The sequence below is a fragment of the Prionailurus bengalensis genome, chromosome B3, assembly GCF_016509475.1.
Source record: "Prionailurus bengalensis isolate Pbe53 chromosome B3, Fcat_Pben_1.1_paternal_pri, whole genome shotgun sequence".
Classification (NCBI taxonomy): Eukaryota; Metazoa; Chordata; class Mammalia; order Carnivora; family Felidae; genus Prionailurus; species Prionailurus bengalensis.
In genome coordinates, this window is record NC_057355.1 from 22,124,025 (window position 1) to 22,142,103 (window position 18,079).

At 41.4% G+C, this 18,079-nt stretch overlaps 1 protein-coding gene across 1 annotated transcript in view; it reads right to left on the reverse strand.

Moving 5' to 3' along the window:
* OTUD7A (OTU deubiquitinase 7A) overlaps positions 1-18,079 on the reverse strand; it is a 372,333-nt gene that overhangs the window by 83,089 nt on the left and 271,165 nt on the right. Inside the window, exons 5-6 of the mRNA XM_043554863.1 lie at positions 6,951-7,133; positions 371-589 (exon numbers count right to left, since the gene is read on the reverse strand). Of these exons, the coding sequence (XP_043410798.1) occupies positions 371-589; positions 6,951-7,133 (402 nt within the window). The remainder of the gene's footprint in view (positions 1-370; positions 590-6,950; positions 7,134-18,079) is intronic.

Consider the following 18,079-nt stretch of genomic DNA (forward strand, 5'->3'; position numbering starts at 1 on the left):
TCCCCAAAGTCCATGGTCTTTCTTACCTTAAGTTCAACACCCACAGGAGGGTTGTATGGAAAAAGGAGAAAAGTCAGGCAAAGCCACAGAGAGTGTCTTTAGAGGGGGCTGGCCTAGACAGGTTGGATCTGGGAACAAAGGGAAAATTCAAGGGATCTCAGCACCAAACAGCCAATGGCCCCTGCCAGTCAGGGCTGGGTTGGAACAGACCTTATCTGCAGAGCAGGGGGTTTGCTGCAAGCTTCCAGAGTCTGAGTTGGAAACACCGGACTCAGACAACACGAGTCCCTTCCTCACTGATCTACGTTAGGCCAGCCTCTCTTGCTCCCTGAGCCCAAGGAACACGGGCCTGCTGGGGCCAGCAGCTCACCTGCCTGCTCCAAAGCCACCATGGTCGCCTGCTCGATCAAGTCCCGTTCGATGAAACTCCTGAAGTCTTCACTGTACACACTCAGATCCGGCAACTGGAATGTGTAGATGGGCATCTCCAGGGGGAACTGCTCATTGTTGCACTCACTGGCCACGTGGGACCTGGCCAGGGAGACGATAGCCGAGCTGGCGTGGGAAATTCCCCGAGAAAGTCGCTTTTCTGCAGGGGGGGTGGGAAAGACAACCACAGGAAATGAGTGGGGTGGCTGTGTGGCTCAGTGAGCATGCGTGTCCACGCACGTGCATGCACAAATCTTCTCACACACTTACACACACACACACACACACACACATTCACCCACACACCTGTCACTCTTTTCCCGCAGGCCTCCCTGCTGCTGGGGCTAACATTACCACCACCTGGCATATGGCACTTACTCACTCTGAGTCATAAGACCATTCAGAAAGAGACAAGCTGGGAGTCTACCACACAAGTATGCATCAGCATCATTAAAGATCACCAGGCTTCTTTTTGGGTCTTAAGTTACATCTAACTCCAGTCAGCAGAGCTGTCCCTGCTAGCTCTGAGGGACACGAGCCAGACTGCTCTTTGTTTCATCCATTTACATACTTCAAGCAAGAAGCAATTGGTTCAGGCTTTCCCCACCACGGCTTGGATGGTAAGAGAGGTTACTTTACTAAAGTTACTCTGATAAATGCATCTCGCATGACAATGCTCCACATACAGATATGAAGCCATCACATCTACTTCTCTTCTGTCTGGTTTTTCTTCATCACAGCACTCAAAAAGTACTGGGCTACTTTAGTCTTATTCTGTCTGGGCTTTCCAACAAAAGGGTGAAAAGCACCGTGTAGAATTCCTCTGATGGACATGATGTTACTCTGTTAAGAAGTTAATCATGTGATCTCAATGCCACAGCAAAAAAGTGGATGTCTTTGTTTTCCTTCACTCTTGCTTTTTTTTAATTAAAATTTTTTAATGTTTATTTTTGAGAGAGAGAGAGAGAGAGAAAGAGAGATAGAGCATGAGTGGGGGGAGGTGGAGAGAGAGAGGGAGACACAGAATTTGAAGCAGGCTCCAGGCTCTGAGCTGTCAGCACAGAGCCTGACATGGGGCTTGAACTCATGAGCCATTAGATCATAACCTGAGCTGAAGTCGGACCCTCACCTGACTGAGCCACCCAGATGCCCCTCTTGTTGTTGTTTTTTTAATGTTTATTTATTTGTTTTTACAGAGAAAGAGATCGAGAGCATGTGGGGAGGGACAGAGAGAGAGAGAGAGAGAGAGAGAGAGAGGGAGAAAGAGAATTTCAAGCAGGCTCCATGCTCAGCACTGAGCCTGACACAGGGCTTGATCTCATGACCATGAGATCATGACCTGAGCTGAAATCAAGAGCCAGATGCTTAACCGACTGAGCCACCCAGGCTCCCCCCATCCTTGTTTTTTTAAGCCCTGTCCTTAATAGCTAACATTTACCATGATACAAGGATTCTTAAATACAGGGTGTTAGGGAGAAGTTTTCTTGTTTACAATCAATATCTGTAATAACAGAGTTATTTTAGCAAGACAGAAATCCTCTTTCAATCATCTCAGGAAAACAAAATTCAAACTGCTGTTTGGATGAGTATTGCCTAAACCCTGTGGCAAATTCATAAAGTATATCCACTCAGGTCATGAGGACTTCCACTTCATTTCAGATTAGCCTGCTCACTGATCAGGCTCTGCGCTCATGCTGATGTTGCTCTGAAGCATGTCTCTTCCTGCCTGTGCTCAAAGAAAACCCACACCTGTGCCTACATCCCGAATGGGAGCGTCTTACTTTCCCATGGGCAAGAGGAGTGGACAGAAATGTCATAAAGTAATTTTGCTACAGCAAACCAAAAACAAGAGCCTTTTGACCCTGGGGTAGGTTGGTTTTAAATTTAAAGTCAATTCTCAGAAGCCTCAAGTATCTGTGCATTAAAATGCATAGCGAGTCCCACAGAGTATTTTAAAATGGGTAATTTTGATACACCTTCAATTAGATTCTGAGACCGTGATGACTAGTTATTTTGAGGAAAGGCAAAGAGAAGTTAAACCACAGCAGCCATGGGAAAGAAGAGAAATGGAGCACATAGGGCCTGGCTTATCTACCATGGGGGATGGCCCCAGTGCTTCCTGCACTGTCCACATTCTGAAGAGCAAGAACAGAGTAGACTCCAAATCTTTCTGCCATGTTTCCAGGTCTTGCAAACCAGGCTGATGTCTTGTCTCTTGCTACAATCTACCATGTCTTATCTGGGAAAGAAGGAACTGCCCCATCTACTAGGATCTGATGGAGATGGAAATCAGTTGTTCTTTAATACCTGAGGTGCTACATGACCTCACGGTCCACTGGGCAGACTCACAATGCTGCTCTCAATAGTGGGAATCTGCCGGGCAGGGTTATCCATACTCCTTCATGGTTTATCACTCGGTACCTATTTGCTAGTTAATGACATGCTATTAGGATCTGAGAAACATTGCAATTTGTAGTATAGTATGATGCTATTTAGCAGTTCCAAATATTAAATATTTGGAGTCTTGGGGTGCCTGGGTGGCTCAGTTGGTTGAGCGACCGACTTCGGCTCAGGTCATGATCTCATGGTCTGTGAGTTCGAGCCCTGTGTTGGGCTCTGTGCTGACAGCTCAGAGCCTGGAGCCTGCTTCAGATTCTGTGTCTCCCTCTCTCTCTGCCCCTCCCTCACTCATGCTCTGTCTCTCTCTGTCTCAGAAATAAATAAACATTAAAAAAAAATAAAAAAAAATAAATCAATATTTGGAGTCTGAAAGAAAAAGCCTGAAAGAAAAGGTCTGAAAGAAAAGCCCCCAAAGGGGTGTGTGCCTGGTTGGTTCACTCGGTTAGGCATCTGACTTCGGCTCAGGTCATGATCTTATGGCTTGTGGGTTTGAGCCCCGCGTTGGGCTCTGTGCTGGCAGTTCAGAGCCTGGAGCCTGCTTTGGATTCGGTGTCTCCCTCTCTTTCTGTCCCTCCCCCCGACTCTCTCAAAAATAAACATTAAAAAATTTAAAAAAAGAAAAATCCTTTTTGAACTAAAATTAAATTATGTTAAAGCTCATATAATGAGAAATATGCTCCTAATTCTAACATTTCCCCATCACCATCTCCATGAATGCACATAATCACACACAAACATACACATGCACATACACATTGATTCTAGGGGCGCCTGGGTGGCGCAGTCGGTTGAGCGTCCGACTTCAGCCAGGTCACGATCTCGCGGTCCGTGAGTTCGAGCCCCGCGTCAGGCTCTGGGCTGATGGCTCGGAGCCTGGAGCCTGTTTCCGATTCTGTGTCTCCCTCTCTCTCTGCCCCTCCCCCGTTCATGCTCTGTCTCTCTCTGTCCCAAAAATAAATAAAAACGTTGAAAAAAAAATAAAAAAAAAAAAAGTATAACTTTCAAATCAGTAAAAAAATTTAATTAGCCAAAGGATATAGAAAAGGAGAAAAACACACCAAAAAAGCCTGGCAAATAACACATACAACATAAAGAACTACATGCATGATAATAATTACAATAAAGTAAATGGATTAAATTCACTGTTCAAATGACAGAGACTCATGGATCAGATAATAAAATAATATCTGATGACAAATTATTTATAAGAATCACATGTAATATAAAATGATAAGGAATGATTCAAAATAACAGCAGAAAAAATTATATTCCAGGCAAATCTGAGCCAACAGAAAGGCAAGATAGAGATTTCATATCAAGTAAAACAGATATAAAGATAAAAAACATTCTAGGGCGCAGAGAGACACTTTATATGTCGGTAACAAAAGAACACTGGAACAAGATGCCCTAACAATTACGAGTGCATATACATCTAACAAGATGGCCTCAAAATACAGTGGAAAGAATGCAACTAAGAGAAAAAAACGGATAATGTGCATTAACATTTCTAACTCAATTCTGGCTTTTCCAGACAACAGAGTAAGCATAAAAGAATAATCCAAGATATGGGTTCCAATGTAGCTTGAATAATAAGGCTGGGCTAACAGAAACAAAGACAACATTCATTCACAACAGTTTGGGAGGGCTGAGCTAATGCAATAGGATAAGAAATGAAATTCATTTAATGTAATTACATTTCATATGAATGTTAAGAATTTAAATTATTTCAGATATTATGATCATATATATATTTAGAAACCTCAAGATATTGTCTTAGAAAAAATGATTAGTTTTAATAAGAGAATTTATGTAAATTACTGCATAAAACATAAATATGTAAAAATAAGTTGCTTTTCTCTGTGCCTAAAATCTTAGAATCTAACTAAATGGGGAGGCATATTGAATGTTCTTGGACGGGAAAATGATATTACAATATGCCAATTATTCTTAAAATAAAAATTCAACCCAATTCAACCAGAATTCTAAGTTTAAGGTTTATATGGCAGAATAAATATCCAAAAATAGTGAAAAATTTTGGAAAAGAATAGCAGTAAAAAAGTTGCCTTAACAGAAGTTATACTATATAAAACTACCAGAGTCAAGGTAACAGGATGAGTGACCACACGAACTGACAGACACAGTCCAGAAACACATCCAAGTATATTTGGGAATTTAATATATGGCAAAGTTGGCATTTTAGTTCAGTGGAAAAAGGATGCTTTATTCAATAAATGTGCCAGGGTAAGTCAATCTTGATCCAGAAGAAAGCAAGACTAGATTCTTCCTTACTACTTACAAAAAATTCGAATCAATCAAAAGACCTAAGAACAAAATTTTATTTTATTATTTATTTATTTATTTATTTATTTATTTATTTATATTAGAAAGAGAAAGGGCACAAGTGAGTGAGGGCACAAGTGTGGGGAGAATCCCAGGAGAGTCAGAGAGAGAGAGAGAGAGAGAGAGAGAGAGAAAGAAAGAGAGAGAGAGGAGAGGGAGAGAGAGAGAGAGAAGCGGGGCTCACCCCAAGTTGGGCTCTAGTTCACCTGAAGTGGGGCTCAAACTCACCAACTGTGAGATCATGACCTGGGCCAAAGTCAGATGTTTAACCCACTGAGTCATCCAGGCGCCCCCTAACAATAAATTTTTCAAACAAATATAGGAACTTTGTATTCCAGGAGATCTTCTACAGCAAGAGAGGACACCTATCAGCCATGAATGCATAGTAATACAAACACTTTGTTGGCAGAATACTCTGTAAACAAAATCATAAAGTAAATGATTCACTGGGAAAGACATACACGTATATAAAAATATATGTTTGTTGTCTTCATCACAAAGAATGTTACAAATTGATAAGAAAACTGAAAACAAATAGAAAAATGGGCAAAGTATGTGAACAGGGATGTTGCAGAAGGGAAAATCCAACTGGCTAACAAACAAATGACAAGATGAAAGTTAAAACAGGAGACCTGTTTTTTACCCTTCACAGTAGAAAAGCAATGTAAAACCATCACAAAATCATCCAGGACTGCCAAGAGTGAAGGGAGACACCTAGTTTTGCACATGGTGTTGGCACAGCAAATCCACTTTGGGAATGCTGACCCATAGAAATAAAAGCACTAGTATGTAAGATCATGGGCATAAAGTTGTTTGTTTTAGCATTGCTAGGAGTATTGGAAACAAAACACCCAAGAAAAACCAGGATAACCATTAATACAGGAGTGGTTTAGAAATGACTGTACAGAACAATATATTGAGACTATACTCATGATTGTTCAGTGAAACAAGTGATTTGAGAAGCATTATGTGCATTTGACTCTGATGCATTCTGAATGAGTGTAGCAAAAGGACAGACCAGGATGCCATCATTGGTTATTATGTCAGTGAGATTTGAGATGGGTGGAGAACAAAACTCTGAAGTTTTCTTTATATCTTTCCACTGTTTCTTCCATTACAGTAAACACATCTGATTCTTAAGAAAAAGAACAGAAAGGGGCGCCTTGGGTGGTTCAGTTGGTTAAGTGTCTGATTTTGGCCCAGGTCATAATTTCACAGTTTGTGAGTTTGATCCCTGAGTCGGGCTCTGCACTGATAGCATGGAGCCTGCTTGGGATTCTCTCTCTCTGCCCCTCCCCCATGCGCGCGCATGTGTGTGTGTGTGTGTGTGTGTGTGTGTGTGTACGTGTTCTCTCTTTCCCAAAATAAATAATAAATAAACTTTAAAAATACATAAAAAAAGAAAAAGAACACAGAAAAGGGAGCCCTTGGGACACTGAACACTGATGATGAACAGATCTGGAGGCTATGCTACTTAGGGAATAACTGAAGGGACTAGAGGTGCTTGGCTTGGAAAGACTCAGGTTCCAGGAGGAGTGCTGGCCCTCAATCACATGGGCTCCTAGGGGACTGGACTGCCTCTCCTGCTTTTCTGAGGCAGAGGGAGAAGTCAGGAACCGGAAGCAGCAACGCACATTTCAGCTTGATGAACCGAGAGCCCGATTTACCTGCAGCTGAGAGGTGATGACCTTGCCATTCTTTGACTGCCACCCCCCCACTACCCCCTGCAAGCCATGGAACCCCGGAGAAGCTGTTTCTGAGCTCAGTTCCTTGCCAGGTACCTTGGGCAATGTCGTCCTGCCTCTGAAGGCAGGGCCGTTCCACCTTGTGCCCGGGCTGCGGTGGCTCTCGTTCTGGCTGCTTGGGACACCTGCCCTCGTTGAACACATGTGGCAGGTTGGCTGTGTGCACCTGTCGGAGCTGCTCATAGTCACTCAGAGCGGCTGTCAGGTCCCAGTTTTTGCCTGTGGACAAGAAATGACAAGAAATCACAATATGAAGGATCTCACTGTAGAAAAAAAACTGTACGAGAAGCATTATTTAACAAAATTTTTTTTTTTACAGTTCTTTATTTTTGAGAGACAGAGAGAGACAGAGTACAAGGGGCAGGGGGCAGAGAGAAGGAGATACAGAATCCAAAGTGGCTGCAGGCTCGGAGCTGTCAGCACAGAGCCCGAAGCAGGGCTTGAACTCACAAACCGTGAGATCATGACCTGAGCTAAAGTCGGACGCTTAACCGACTGAACCACTCAGATGCCCCATGAGAAGTATTTTTAATTACCACTTTGACTAATGAACTTTCCACCAGGGTTCTTGTTTCTCAAAAGGGTAAAATGGCTTGACGCATAATCTCTAAAAGCAGAATTTCGCACCTGCGGCTGATGTCCATATGCAATATGTGACTGTATCTACTCTCAGCCTTTAGATTCACACACACACACACACACACACATACACACACACACACACCACTTCAGAACATTACATTCCTAATTATCATGCCCCCCTCCACCCCTTTGAAAATCAAGTTGTAGAGCTTACTCTCTGAGAGAAGCAAAACAAACAAAAAAAATCAATAAAAAGAATTACCAAATTTTCTTTGGGCTTTTGCTTAGAGTTTTATTTTTCTTTTTAAGCTTAATACGGGTAAAGGAGAAGCTTTGGAGGAATTCTCTGTGTAAATGCCTTAGCAGCAGGCAGACGTCCGAGCTCTGAACCTGAACTGGGTGAGATGCTAGTCCCGACTGGGGTGCTGGCCTGGGAGAGTTGTAAGCAGGGCTCCTGGGCACGGAGATGGGTGTGGTGTTGAAGGGGACTTTCCACAACACTAGGGGGAGCTGTTCTGGGAGCTGGAACCCTGTGGGTCTCTAATTCCTGAGTCTGAGTCAATGGACTTCTAATGGAAGCATGGAGTCTTCTGGCATCATGAGCTTTTTAAAGACAAAGAACTAAAAGCCTGGCTTTCATGTTAAAGAGAAAATAAAATCTTATCCTCTTCTGGATAACTTCAAATTGCAGGTATAAGCCATATTGACCCAATTACATGCTAAATTATGTTGTATATACAATATAATGAGGCTTTAAATATACGAAATAATATCAGGACATCTTTTTTACCTCTTCTACTTCTAGTGAAGACGAGAAGTAGACTTGATACCATCAATCATCATATGTAAGTTATATGGCCACTTGTAATGTAATCACATTTTTTTCCTCCATAGTTAGCTAACAGAGACACAATAGTTGTATCTTTGTACTATCTTAGTGGATAAGAAAAGCAAACTAAATTATCTGGGTCACCCAACAGAAAAAACAGCGGGAGTGGGTGGTTTTGTAAGTGGTAATAAATAGCTGGGGCATTGGTGTAATGCAGCCTGGTTATCATTAGTAATAGAAGTGGAGGGTGGTGGTTGTGGCTGTGGGGCTGGGGTGGTGGCCATGACAGGGCTGGTTTTGGGAAACTAAATTGAAGCATAAATGTCATAACACACTTTCACACTCACATAGGACTAAACATCACAGTGTACAAATATAACCCACATGATCTAAACCTGGCATTTTCAAGCATAAGGGTTAGTGATGATCCAATGGGCATTAATGTTCCAAGAAGGCAAAGATAAGACTCTTGCCCTTAGGGAAATCATGCCTAAGCGGGGGTGATGACCTGAGTGGGCTACTCTGCTCTAAGGCACGGCTGAGGGGGCCACATGCCCAAGGGAGGATCAAGCCTGTGTGGAGGAAGAAGGTCAAGGAGAGAGGAGGTGAAGGAGGAGATACAGGTCTGTCTTGATTAAAACCCACACTTTTGGGGCTATAGTTTCCTTGAAGCTGGTCTTGTTTAGGGCATCACAGCTCCTGGTTATGGACTAACTTTCACACCTCCACCCTGCCTTGCCCATTCATCATGACCCTCCGGAAAAGGACTTGTCCTCTTCTTCTGCATCCCTCACTCTCTGTCTCCAATTTGCCAATGTTTTCAGCTGCTGGGTCCTTACCCCCATGCACTTACCTGCATCATGTGAAATTCTCATTCAGGTGTCACTAGGTCCATCTAAACACAGCAGGCTATCAGGCCCATGGGGGAACAGCAGAAAGCCTCACTAGAACAGGGACATTTAACAGTCCCTTTTATCCTATGCCTCTGAATACTTCATGTACCCTTTTCTTGCTGCTTTGCCCTTTTTTGCCCTTAAAACACATAGGTTCCCCTATTTTTTATTTCTTTTCTTCTCTTTAAAAATTTTTTAATGTTTATTTATTTTTGAGACAGAGACAGAGCATGAGTAGGGGAGAGGCAGAGGGAGAAGGAGACACAGAATCTGAAGCAGGCTCCAGGCTCCAAGCTATCATCACAGAGCCTGAAGCGGGGCTCAAAATCACGAACTGTGAGATCATCACCTGAGCTGAAGTCGGACGCCCAACTGACTGAACCACCAGGTGCCCCTCTTTTCTTCTCTTAATTTATATCCTCTTTTGAAGGTCAAGACCATCCCTATGTGAAAAATCTTAAATCTAGTTGTAATTTCTATCCTAAGCTTCAAGGCCAAATGTCTAAGTATGATAGAAGCTAGGTGACTATCCAATTTCTATTTTCCTCTAAATCTTGATGCACAGAATGCTGATTTCAGATTGCAATCCACACAGCTAGAAATACTCATTTTTCTCCTGTAGCCAACACGAGATCTTCAAAGTATGTTCTTGTTGTCATATCTCTATTTGCTTACTCTGTTCCTTTTTCCAGAAATATTTCCTCCAAGCAGCAGAATAGTATAACTGTATGAAAGAAGACCTCAATCCAAAGACTACAGGGAATAAGGAAGTTGCCTGTTAATTTTTTTCCTTTAGGCTATGCCTTACTTTGTGCATATCACAATACATTAGGTTACTGGATTAATAATAAGCACAGGTTTTGTAAGTACCAAAATCTCTAGTACAGTTTACTGATGAAATGTTTGTGATTTAAACTTCTAACTCATTTGATGTATTCTTAAGAGTAACATCAAATGAGGCCAGATCTCAAGTTAAACTTAACATATGCATTTTGGCTCTCAGAGTGTGCTGCTTTAATTTAGCATGAAAGTATCACATTAATAAAGGGAAACTACAAGTCAGAGATGCATGGGCTTATAGGAATATATGAAACAGGAAATGACTAAACTCGAGGGAAAAAGCAAAAAAGAGGCAAAGAAGTTAAATTCTAAGGGCGCAAAGAAAAAACAGACCACAGATAGCATAGTAAGGACCATAAAAATGGAAAATAAGTGGAAAAAGTAAAGAAACAAAAGCTAACAGAGAAATGGCAGATATAGAATGTAGGTGAAAGACATAAAACATACAAATAATTGTAGCTTAAAATAAGAAATCTAAAATAATGGAAAAGAAAAAAATAATTTAAAAAGTAAATAAAAAAAAGCAAACTTCTCATACAAAGATTTGATTCTACATATTAAAAGGGCACACTGCATAAAAGGAAGTTGTCCTAGTAAAATACCAAGACATATCCTTATAAAATTGTGTTTTAAAGATAAAGAGAATTCTTTGAATATTTAAACAAAAAATAAAGAAAATCAGGATTGTAACATACTTCTTGGCAGCCACATTCAATGCCTGAAGTCAATGGAGTCACATCTACAAAATACTTAAAGAAAGGAGTGTGAGCTAAGAAACTTTTATATTCATCGAGGCTATCCCTTCATGTATAAAGGCTACAGACAAACCATTTTAAACAAGAATGCATCCAGGAAATAGTACTCAAATGGATCTTTCTTGAAAAAACTATTAGAGGATGGGCTCCAGCCAATCAAGAGATGAATGGAGGTTTGGCAAAGGACATTAGGCAGCAGTAAATTTATTTAACTGTACATCTAAGAAAAAACAAAGGTACAGATACAAGTGCAAGAGGAGAAAGTCAATATTCTGCCAAAGCAAAAATGATACAATCAATACAATGGTAGAAGGCAGAAAGTAGAAATAACATACAGTTGCCTCAGTTATGATACAGGGGAGTTAAAAGATCAAATACAAATACGTAAACATATTTAGCAATACAGAGGTGAATGCCAAAAACCAGATAAAAGATATGCTACTAATTAAATTGGATGGGAGGAGACAGAAAAAGAGAGAAGGGAAGAGGAAGATACAAGCTAATTTTATTGAAGCAGATCGTAAGAACTAACACTGTCTAAAGTAAAAAGGAAACAATATTATATAAAGGTATAATTTAAAAAAGTAAACCATAGATAAAAAATGCAACTTATCAGGGCACCTGACACCTGGGTGGCTCAGTTGGTTAAGCGTCCAACTCTTGGTTTCAGCTCAGGTCATGATCTCAGGACTCATGGATTCAAGCCCGCATCTGGCTCTGTGCTTTGGATTCTGTCTCCCTCTGTTTCTGCCTCTCCCCCACTCACAGTCTCTGTCTCTCATCTCAGAAATAAACATTAAAAAACCCTGCAACTTATCTAATTACCAGAAAAATATTTTTTAAATGTTTGTTTATTTTTTGAGAGAGGGATTGACAGAGTATGAACAGGGGAGGGGCAGAGAGAGAGAGGAAGACACAGAATCTGAAGCAGGCTCCAGGCTCTGAGCTGTCAGCACAGAGCCAGACGCAGGGCTTGAACCCACGAACCGTGAAATCATGACCTGAGCCAAAGTCAGATGCTCAACCGACTGAGCCACACAGGCGCCCCCAGAAAAATATTTTTTAAGTAAAAAGCTAATAAAATATGCTGAAAGACATTTGAAATATTTATATACAAACATAGAAAATATGATACAACAGAACTAAGAACCACCATATCTGTCAGCGTGATATATTTAAATAGACTTAATGCAACTATTTAAAGAAGAAGATTTGCATGAAAGTCTAGGTATTTGCTGTATATAAGAGATCTATCTAGAGCAAAGTGATTCAGAAAGGTTGCAGCTAACATGGAAGGGCCGTGGTTTATCAGGGTTACCAGGCAAAGATAAAACAAACAAAAAAAGAGCCCAAGATCACACTGTATACACTGTATGTTATCTAACTTGACAATAAATTATATATATATATTAGAAAAATAAAACAAACAAACAAACAAAAACCAACATAGGGGACATGATCTTATTTCTATCTATCTATCTATCTATCTATATACATATATATTATATATATGTATATATATATACATATATAAGTGTTTATTTTATTTTATTTTTGAGAGAGAGAGAGAGAGAGAGGGAAAGAGAGAGAGTGGGGGATGGGCAGAGAGAGACATAGAATTTGATGCAGGCTCCAGACTCTGAGCTATCAGCATAGAGCCCCATGCAGGGCTCGAGCTGACGAATTGTGAGATCATGACCTGAGCCAAAGTTGGTCACTTAACACACTTAGCACCTGGGTGCCCAACAATTCACAATGGAGATGTATATTAATTATGCTTTCTTTTCTGTAGTTTTGAAGTCTTGCTGAGCCATGAGGGACTGACTGCCCTTCTCAGGCCTATCTGATTCCTCATGATAGCAAACTACCTCCCTGGAAATGTGCCTTTCATGTGCAAACCAACCAGTCCAAACCCTGACTCACACTCAGGGCAAATGCTCCCCTTTGCTAATCACTCAGGGCCAGGTACCAGACAATTTGGGGTGGCTTCTCCACCCTGGAGCCTGCTAAAATTCAAACCAGCTAACCCTAAAACTTATTATCCTGCCTATCCAGCCTTACCTGTTCCTTCCTGCAGAAATAACAATAAAGGCTCTCATCATATTTCCCCCCTTCTCTGTGCCTCCTGACTGACCCTGATACTCCTGTGTGGCCCTGCATGGCATGGCTCCTGTTCCTAAAGAACTCTTTCCTTCATGAGAGTGATTTCCATGCCTGTGTGCCTTACCATACCCAGTCAGAACAAATATTAGGTACATATTAAAACAGAAGACATAAGAAGCATGAATATATGCATACTAAATAAAAAAGTAGAAACTGTACAAAACAGAAATTGCCATGAAAGACTAAAATAAACACACTGACCTTTCCTATTAACAAGAGAATGCCATAAATAGCAGATTGCATTGTAATGTGGGAATAAACAGCCTCCAAACTCCTGAGGCCCTAACAACAGAATCTTATATTTTACTCATACCATAAGTCTACTGTGGGTTGGAGAAGCTCTGTCACGCCTTCTCACTTCAAGATTCAGGTGGACAGAGCAGCTGGTCTTAAAAACTGCCTATCAGTATGGCAGAGGGACAAAAATCTCTAGGGTATCTCTCATTAACAATCAAATACCTTGGCCCAGTAGTGACTTCTCACTTCTGTTCTCAACCCAAGGCTGAAACTAGGCACAGGGTCCCTCCCTCCCATCCAACCACAGGGGCCAGGAAGGGCAATTCTCCCACACACCCACAAGGGGGAGGCAGAGTGCTGGACATAGTCTCTGAACACCAGATGTAACATTAACATACAGTAAAAGAAAATAGCCTTCATACATAAACAAAAACAAATTAGATGACATAATGGAAGGAAGTATTCCATTATGCAATTTCATAATTGCAACTAAAAGACAAAATACTGAGAAATAAGTTTAAAAGAGATATGTAAGAGATCCATGTTCTTAGTTTGGAAGACTCAATATCATCATTTCTTCCAAGGCTAATTTATAAATTTAACACGATCCCAATTAAAAAAAAATAAGCAGGGCTTGGAATCAGACAGGCTCATTTTAACCTTCATCTGGAAAACTAAGCTAGAATAATCGGGACTCTCTGAAACAAAGGAACAATGAGGAGACAGGGGCACTCACAGACATAAACCTGCTCTACTGTCTCGATAATACTACATGAACCATCTGATAAAGCAATGGAACATAAGGGAAAGTCCCAGAGAGACTTAAATTCATACAAAATGTCAAAAGATGGTATTGATCTGGGGAAATATTTGCACTTCATACCACACACAGGAGTCGTCTCTGATGCAGGTCAGATGCTAAGAAAACCAAGGTGAGTGCATGCTGGCAGGAGGGCTGGTGGGAATGAGGCAAGGGGTCTGGGGGGAAGCAGCAGCAGACCCACCCTGAAGGTGCAACAGAGCCTTCCCTGAACTGACTGGCATTGCCTTTCAGAAGAATTCGCATTGTGGTAAGGGGCACAGACATAAAGAAGGCACTGGATGGGCGTTGCCCCAGTAGGGGACTTCGTCAAAAAGTGACTTCCTTCCACTGGGGGACCATTGAAGAGGGACTCAGCTGTGAGCCATCAGCAGCCTGGCTCCCTGCTTCCCACTCTGGCAGGAGTCCCTGGGTCCCCGGATGAAGGGATCTGAGCACAAGAGCAAATGCTACACCCTCTATTTTCTCCGGTGCACACACGTTTGTATTTTGCCCAGAAACCAATAAGGGGGAAAAACAGAATAACAACCCAAAGATAGAAACAAAGGACGTGAACAAAGAGTTCACGGAAAAATAAACAACTCTGAAATAGATGAAAAGATGACAAATTTCACTCACAAAAGAAATGCAAATTACAAATATACTGAGGAATCATTTTACATGTATCAAAGTAGTGAATGCAAAAGTTGGCAACCCACCTGGTTACCAAGTTTGTTGGTAAACAGGCTTGCTCATCCACTTGCTACTAAAAGTACAGAATGACAAAACCCCAAGTAATTTGTCAAAATTACATTGCATTTATCCTGTGACCCAGACATCCCACTTCTGGGCTTTTGTCCTTTGGTTAATACTTATACACATAAGATGAGGTATGTACAATATAGTCACTGCAGCATCATTTATAACAGCAAGATAATGGAAACAAGCTAAGTGTCCATCTGTGGAAGAACATTTAAATAAACTACGGTGCACTCCACTTAACATAATGATATGCTATTGCATAAGAGAATGAAGCCCCATGGAAAGATCTCTAGCACACATCTGGGAGTGAAATAAGCAAGGTGTTGAATATTCATAATCCTACCTTTTGAGTAAGGATAGAATAATATATAAATTCTCTCTATATACATTAAAACATACAAATAAGTGTGTGCTTGTATCTGCATATGCAAATGCTAGACAGGTAAACAAGAAACTAACACAAGCAATGATCCCGGGGTCAGGGGGAAGTGGGGTCCAGGGGACAGAGAAGGTACAATATTGTCAATTTCTTCCTCTTTTGAGTGTTGAACTCTTTAGATAAATCACTTATCTAAAACAAATAGAAAACAAAACTAAATGCAAAAAATTTTAAATGATTAAACAATAATTACCAGTATTTTAAGTGTACCAAGGTAAGAACTCTCCCTTAATATGTAGTGTGCCAAAACTACAGAATGGAAGATTTCATCTCCTTCACATTTGCAGGCAAAATTCTGAATTTCCTGCTATTAAATACAGATGGAAATAGAAAGAGCCAATTGAAATAATGGAACTTCTTAGCTAGCTGATATTTATAAGACTGTTTTAATTAACCTATTTTTATAGAAATGTGGGGAAAGAAATGAGCCCAAAGGCTGCCTCAACTAATCTTCCAATAGGTCATAGTTCACCAGATACTTGTGCAATATAACAAATATGATAATAAGGTAACAAAATCATATGGCTGATATTTGGATATCTGTTTTTTTTAGTTTATTTATTTATCTTGAGAGAGAGAACCAGTAGGGAGGGGGAGAGAGAGAGGGGACAGATCTGAAGCAGACTCTGTGCTGATAGCAGAGAGCCTGATGCAGGGCTCGAACCTATGAACTGTGAGATCATGGCCTGAGCCAAAGTTGGATGCTTAACTGACTGAGCCACCCAGGCGCCCTGATATTTTGATATGTTAAAAAAATGATGTATTCTATTGCCAGCTATATAGAGGCTGGTATGTGCAGTAAATTTAAACAAATGTTGAAAGAAAAAATAATATTTATGCACATTCACCCTTTGACCCACTGCGAAATGGTTTTTGTGATCCCCTTTCTACTGAAGCATTCTTTTCAAGATTACCAGTAAGGTTGATGTAGATAAATCCAAGGTCACTTCCCTGTTCCCCATCAATAAAGGCCTCTCTTCTCCTTGATTTACTTTCCTTTTTTGGGGCAGAGGAAAAGAGAAAGAACTAATGTGCAGCGTTAGACTGTGACTCTCTTTTGACTTCTAAGACATCACACCCTACTAATCATCCTTTTATTTCAATGGCTGCTCTACTCCTTTCCTTTTAACAGCACCTCTTCCTCCTTCACTAAGTCCCTAGATGTTGTCATTTCAGATCTGGGCCAAACTCCACTGGGAGGTATTTGAATGAAATTTTTACTTCTGATTTAAAGGAATACAGATTTAAGAGGAAGGTTGACCTGTGCTATTATTCCCTGTTCTCACTGACTGGAATGCAGACATGATACCTGGAGCTGTAGCAATCATCTTGCAAACACTAGGTAACAAGCACGAAAAGGCCAATAGCTAAGAATGCTGAGTGAGGAAAAAAAAGCCTGAATAAGAATCTGGACAGATTACTGCCAGCAAACCCCTAACTAATATAGGGAAAAAACACAGGACAGAAACCTACACTGAGACCTAATTCTGACAGGGTACCCAGGTCAGGATGTAACTTGGGACCTGGAGGATGACCAGAGGTGCTCTCAGGAGGATGTCTCATTTAGGCCGAGACCTAAAAGAAGTGTGAAAGCCATCTTGTCAAAGAATCAGGGGCAGGGGGAAGAGGGTGGCATGCTGGGAAGAAGACAGCACATCGATAAACCTCGAAGTGAAATGACCTGGCACATAAAGGCAGTTAAGTGTGAATGCAGCACAGAGAGGAGACTGGAGAGGCTGCCTGAGGAGACTGAAAAATACAGGAAGAGAGACAGAGGTGTTGGGACAAGGTACACCTTTAAGGGTCTTGTGAAGTATGTGCTGGGATCTGAACTTCATCGCAAGGGTAAACATGAGCTACTGAAGCACTTCCAAATGAGTAGGGCCTGATCCAATTTTTATTTTAGAAAAATAAAGTGTTTGCATTAAAAAATATCTCTGGTTAAATAGTAGAGACGGCATTAGAATTGGTGACGCTTGTGGCAGAAAGCACATTAGGTGGGGCCTATAGCAATATTGATGTGAAATGAGATGGCCTGGTCCAGTGACAGTGAGGATGGAATAATGGCGGGGGGGTCTCCTAGGTGCCAGACGAGGGGGAGAGGGAGAGGTGAAGGCAGGTGTTCAGGATTCCGGGGACTGCTCAGGAAATGTCTGGCTCAGTTATGGTAATCCACATCTGGAAGACTACTCAGCCATTAAAAATGAATTTGCATATACAACAGATTTGAGAGGATTTAAATGAAGTAGTGTTGAGTGAGAAAAGCAGTATGATGACAGTGTGTTCAACACAATCACCTTGGCGACACAGAGCAAACACAACTCTGTCTGGTCCACGTCCAGTGTTATCATGCTTTAGCATCCAAGGTCAATTCTACACCCCTGCTGCCTTTGCAGGAGAGGAGCGTGAGTGAATGCTCCTGGAAGGGATTCCCAGTAGAGTTCTGGCAACAGCCTCCAATGAGAAGCATTCATGCAAGATTGATTGGAAGGCTGAGCACAGGCTGGTTTTCCATGGAGTGTTGCAAGCAGATGCCTGGGCAGAGAGCAGATGGAGATTGGCTGTAGATTTGGGGAAAACTCCTGAGAAACACCTGCTTGGCAATCCAACTGCTAGGGTGGGTGGGTGGTGGGGGTGCCCTGTGAGTCCTGAGGCTTCAAGGACTTCCAGAGTGGATCTCCTCAGTGAGAACACAGCTTCCCTAGTTCCCTTTCCTACTTGGAATATCTAGAATGACTTGTGTCTCCTTCACCAAATGCTGACAGATACAGAATTTGGTATTAGAAATGGTTCCTGGTATTAGAAACACAGAGATGACACTAGTTCTCTGACACTGTAGGAAAACCAACAGCTGTTATGCACAGAC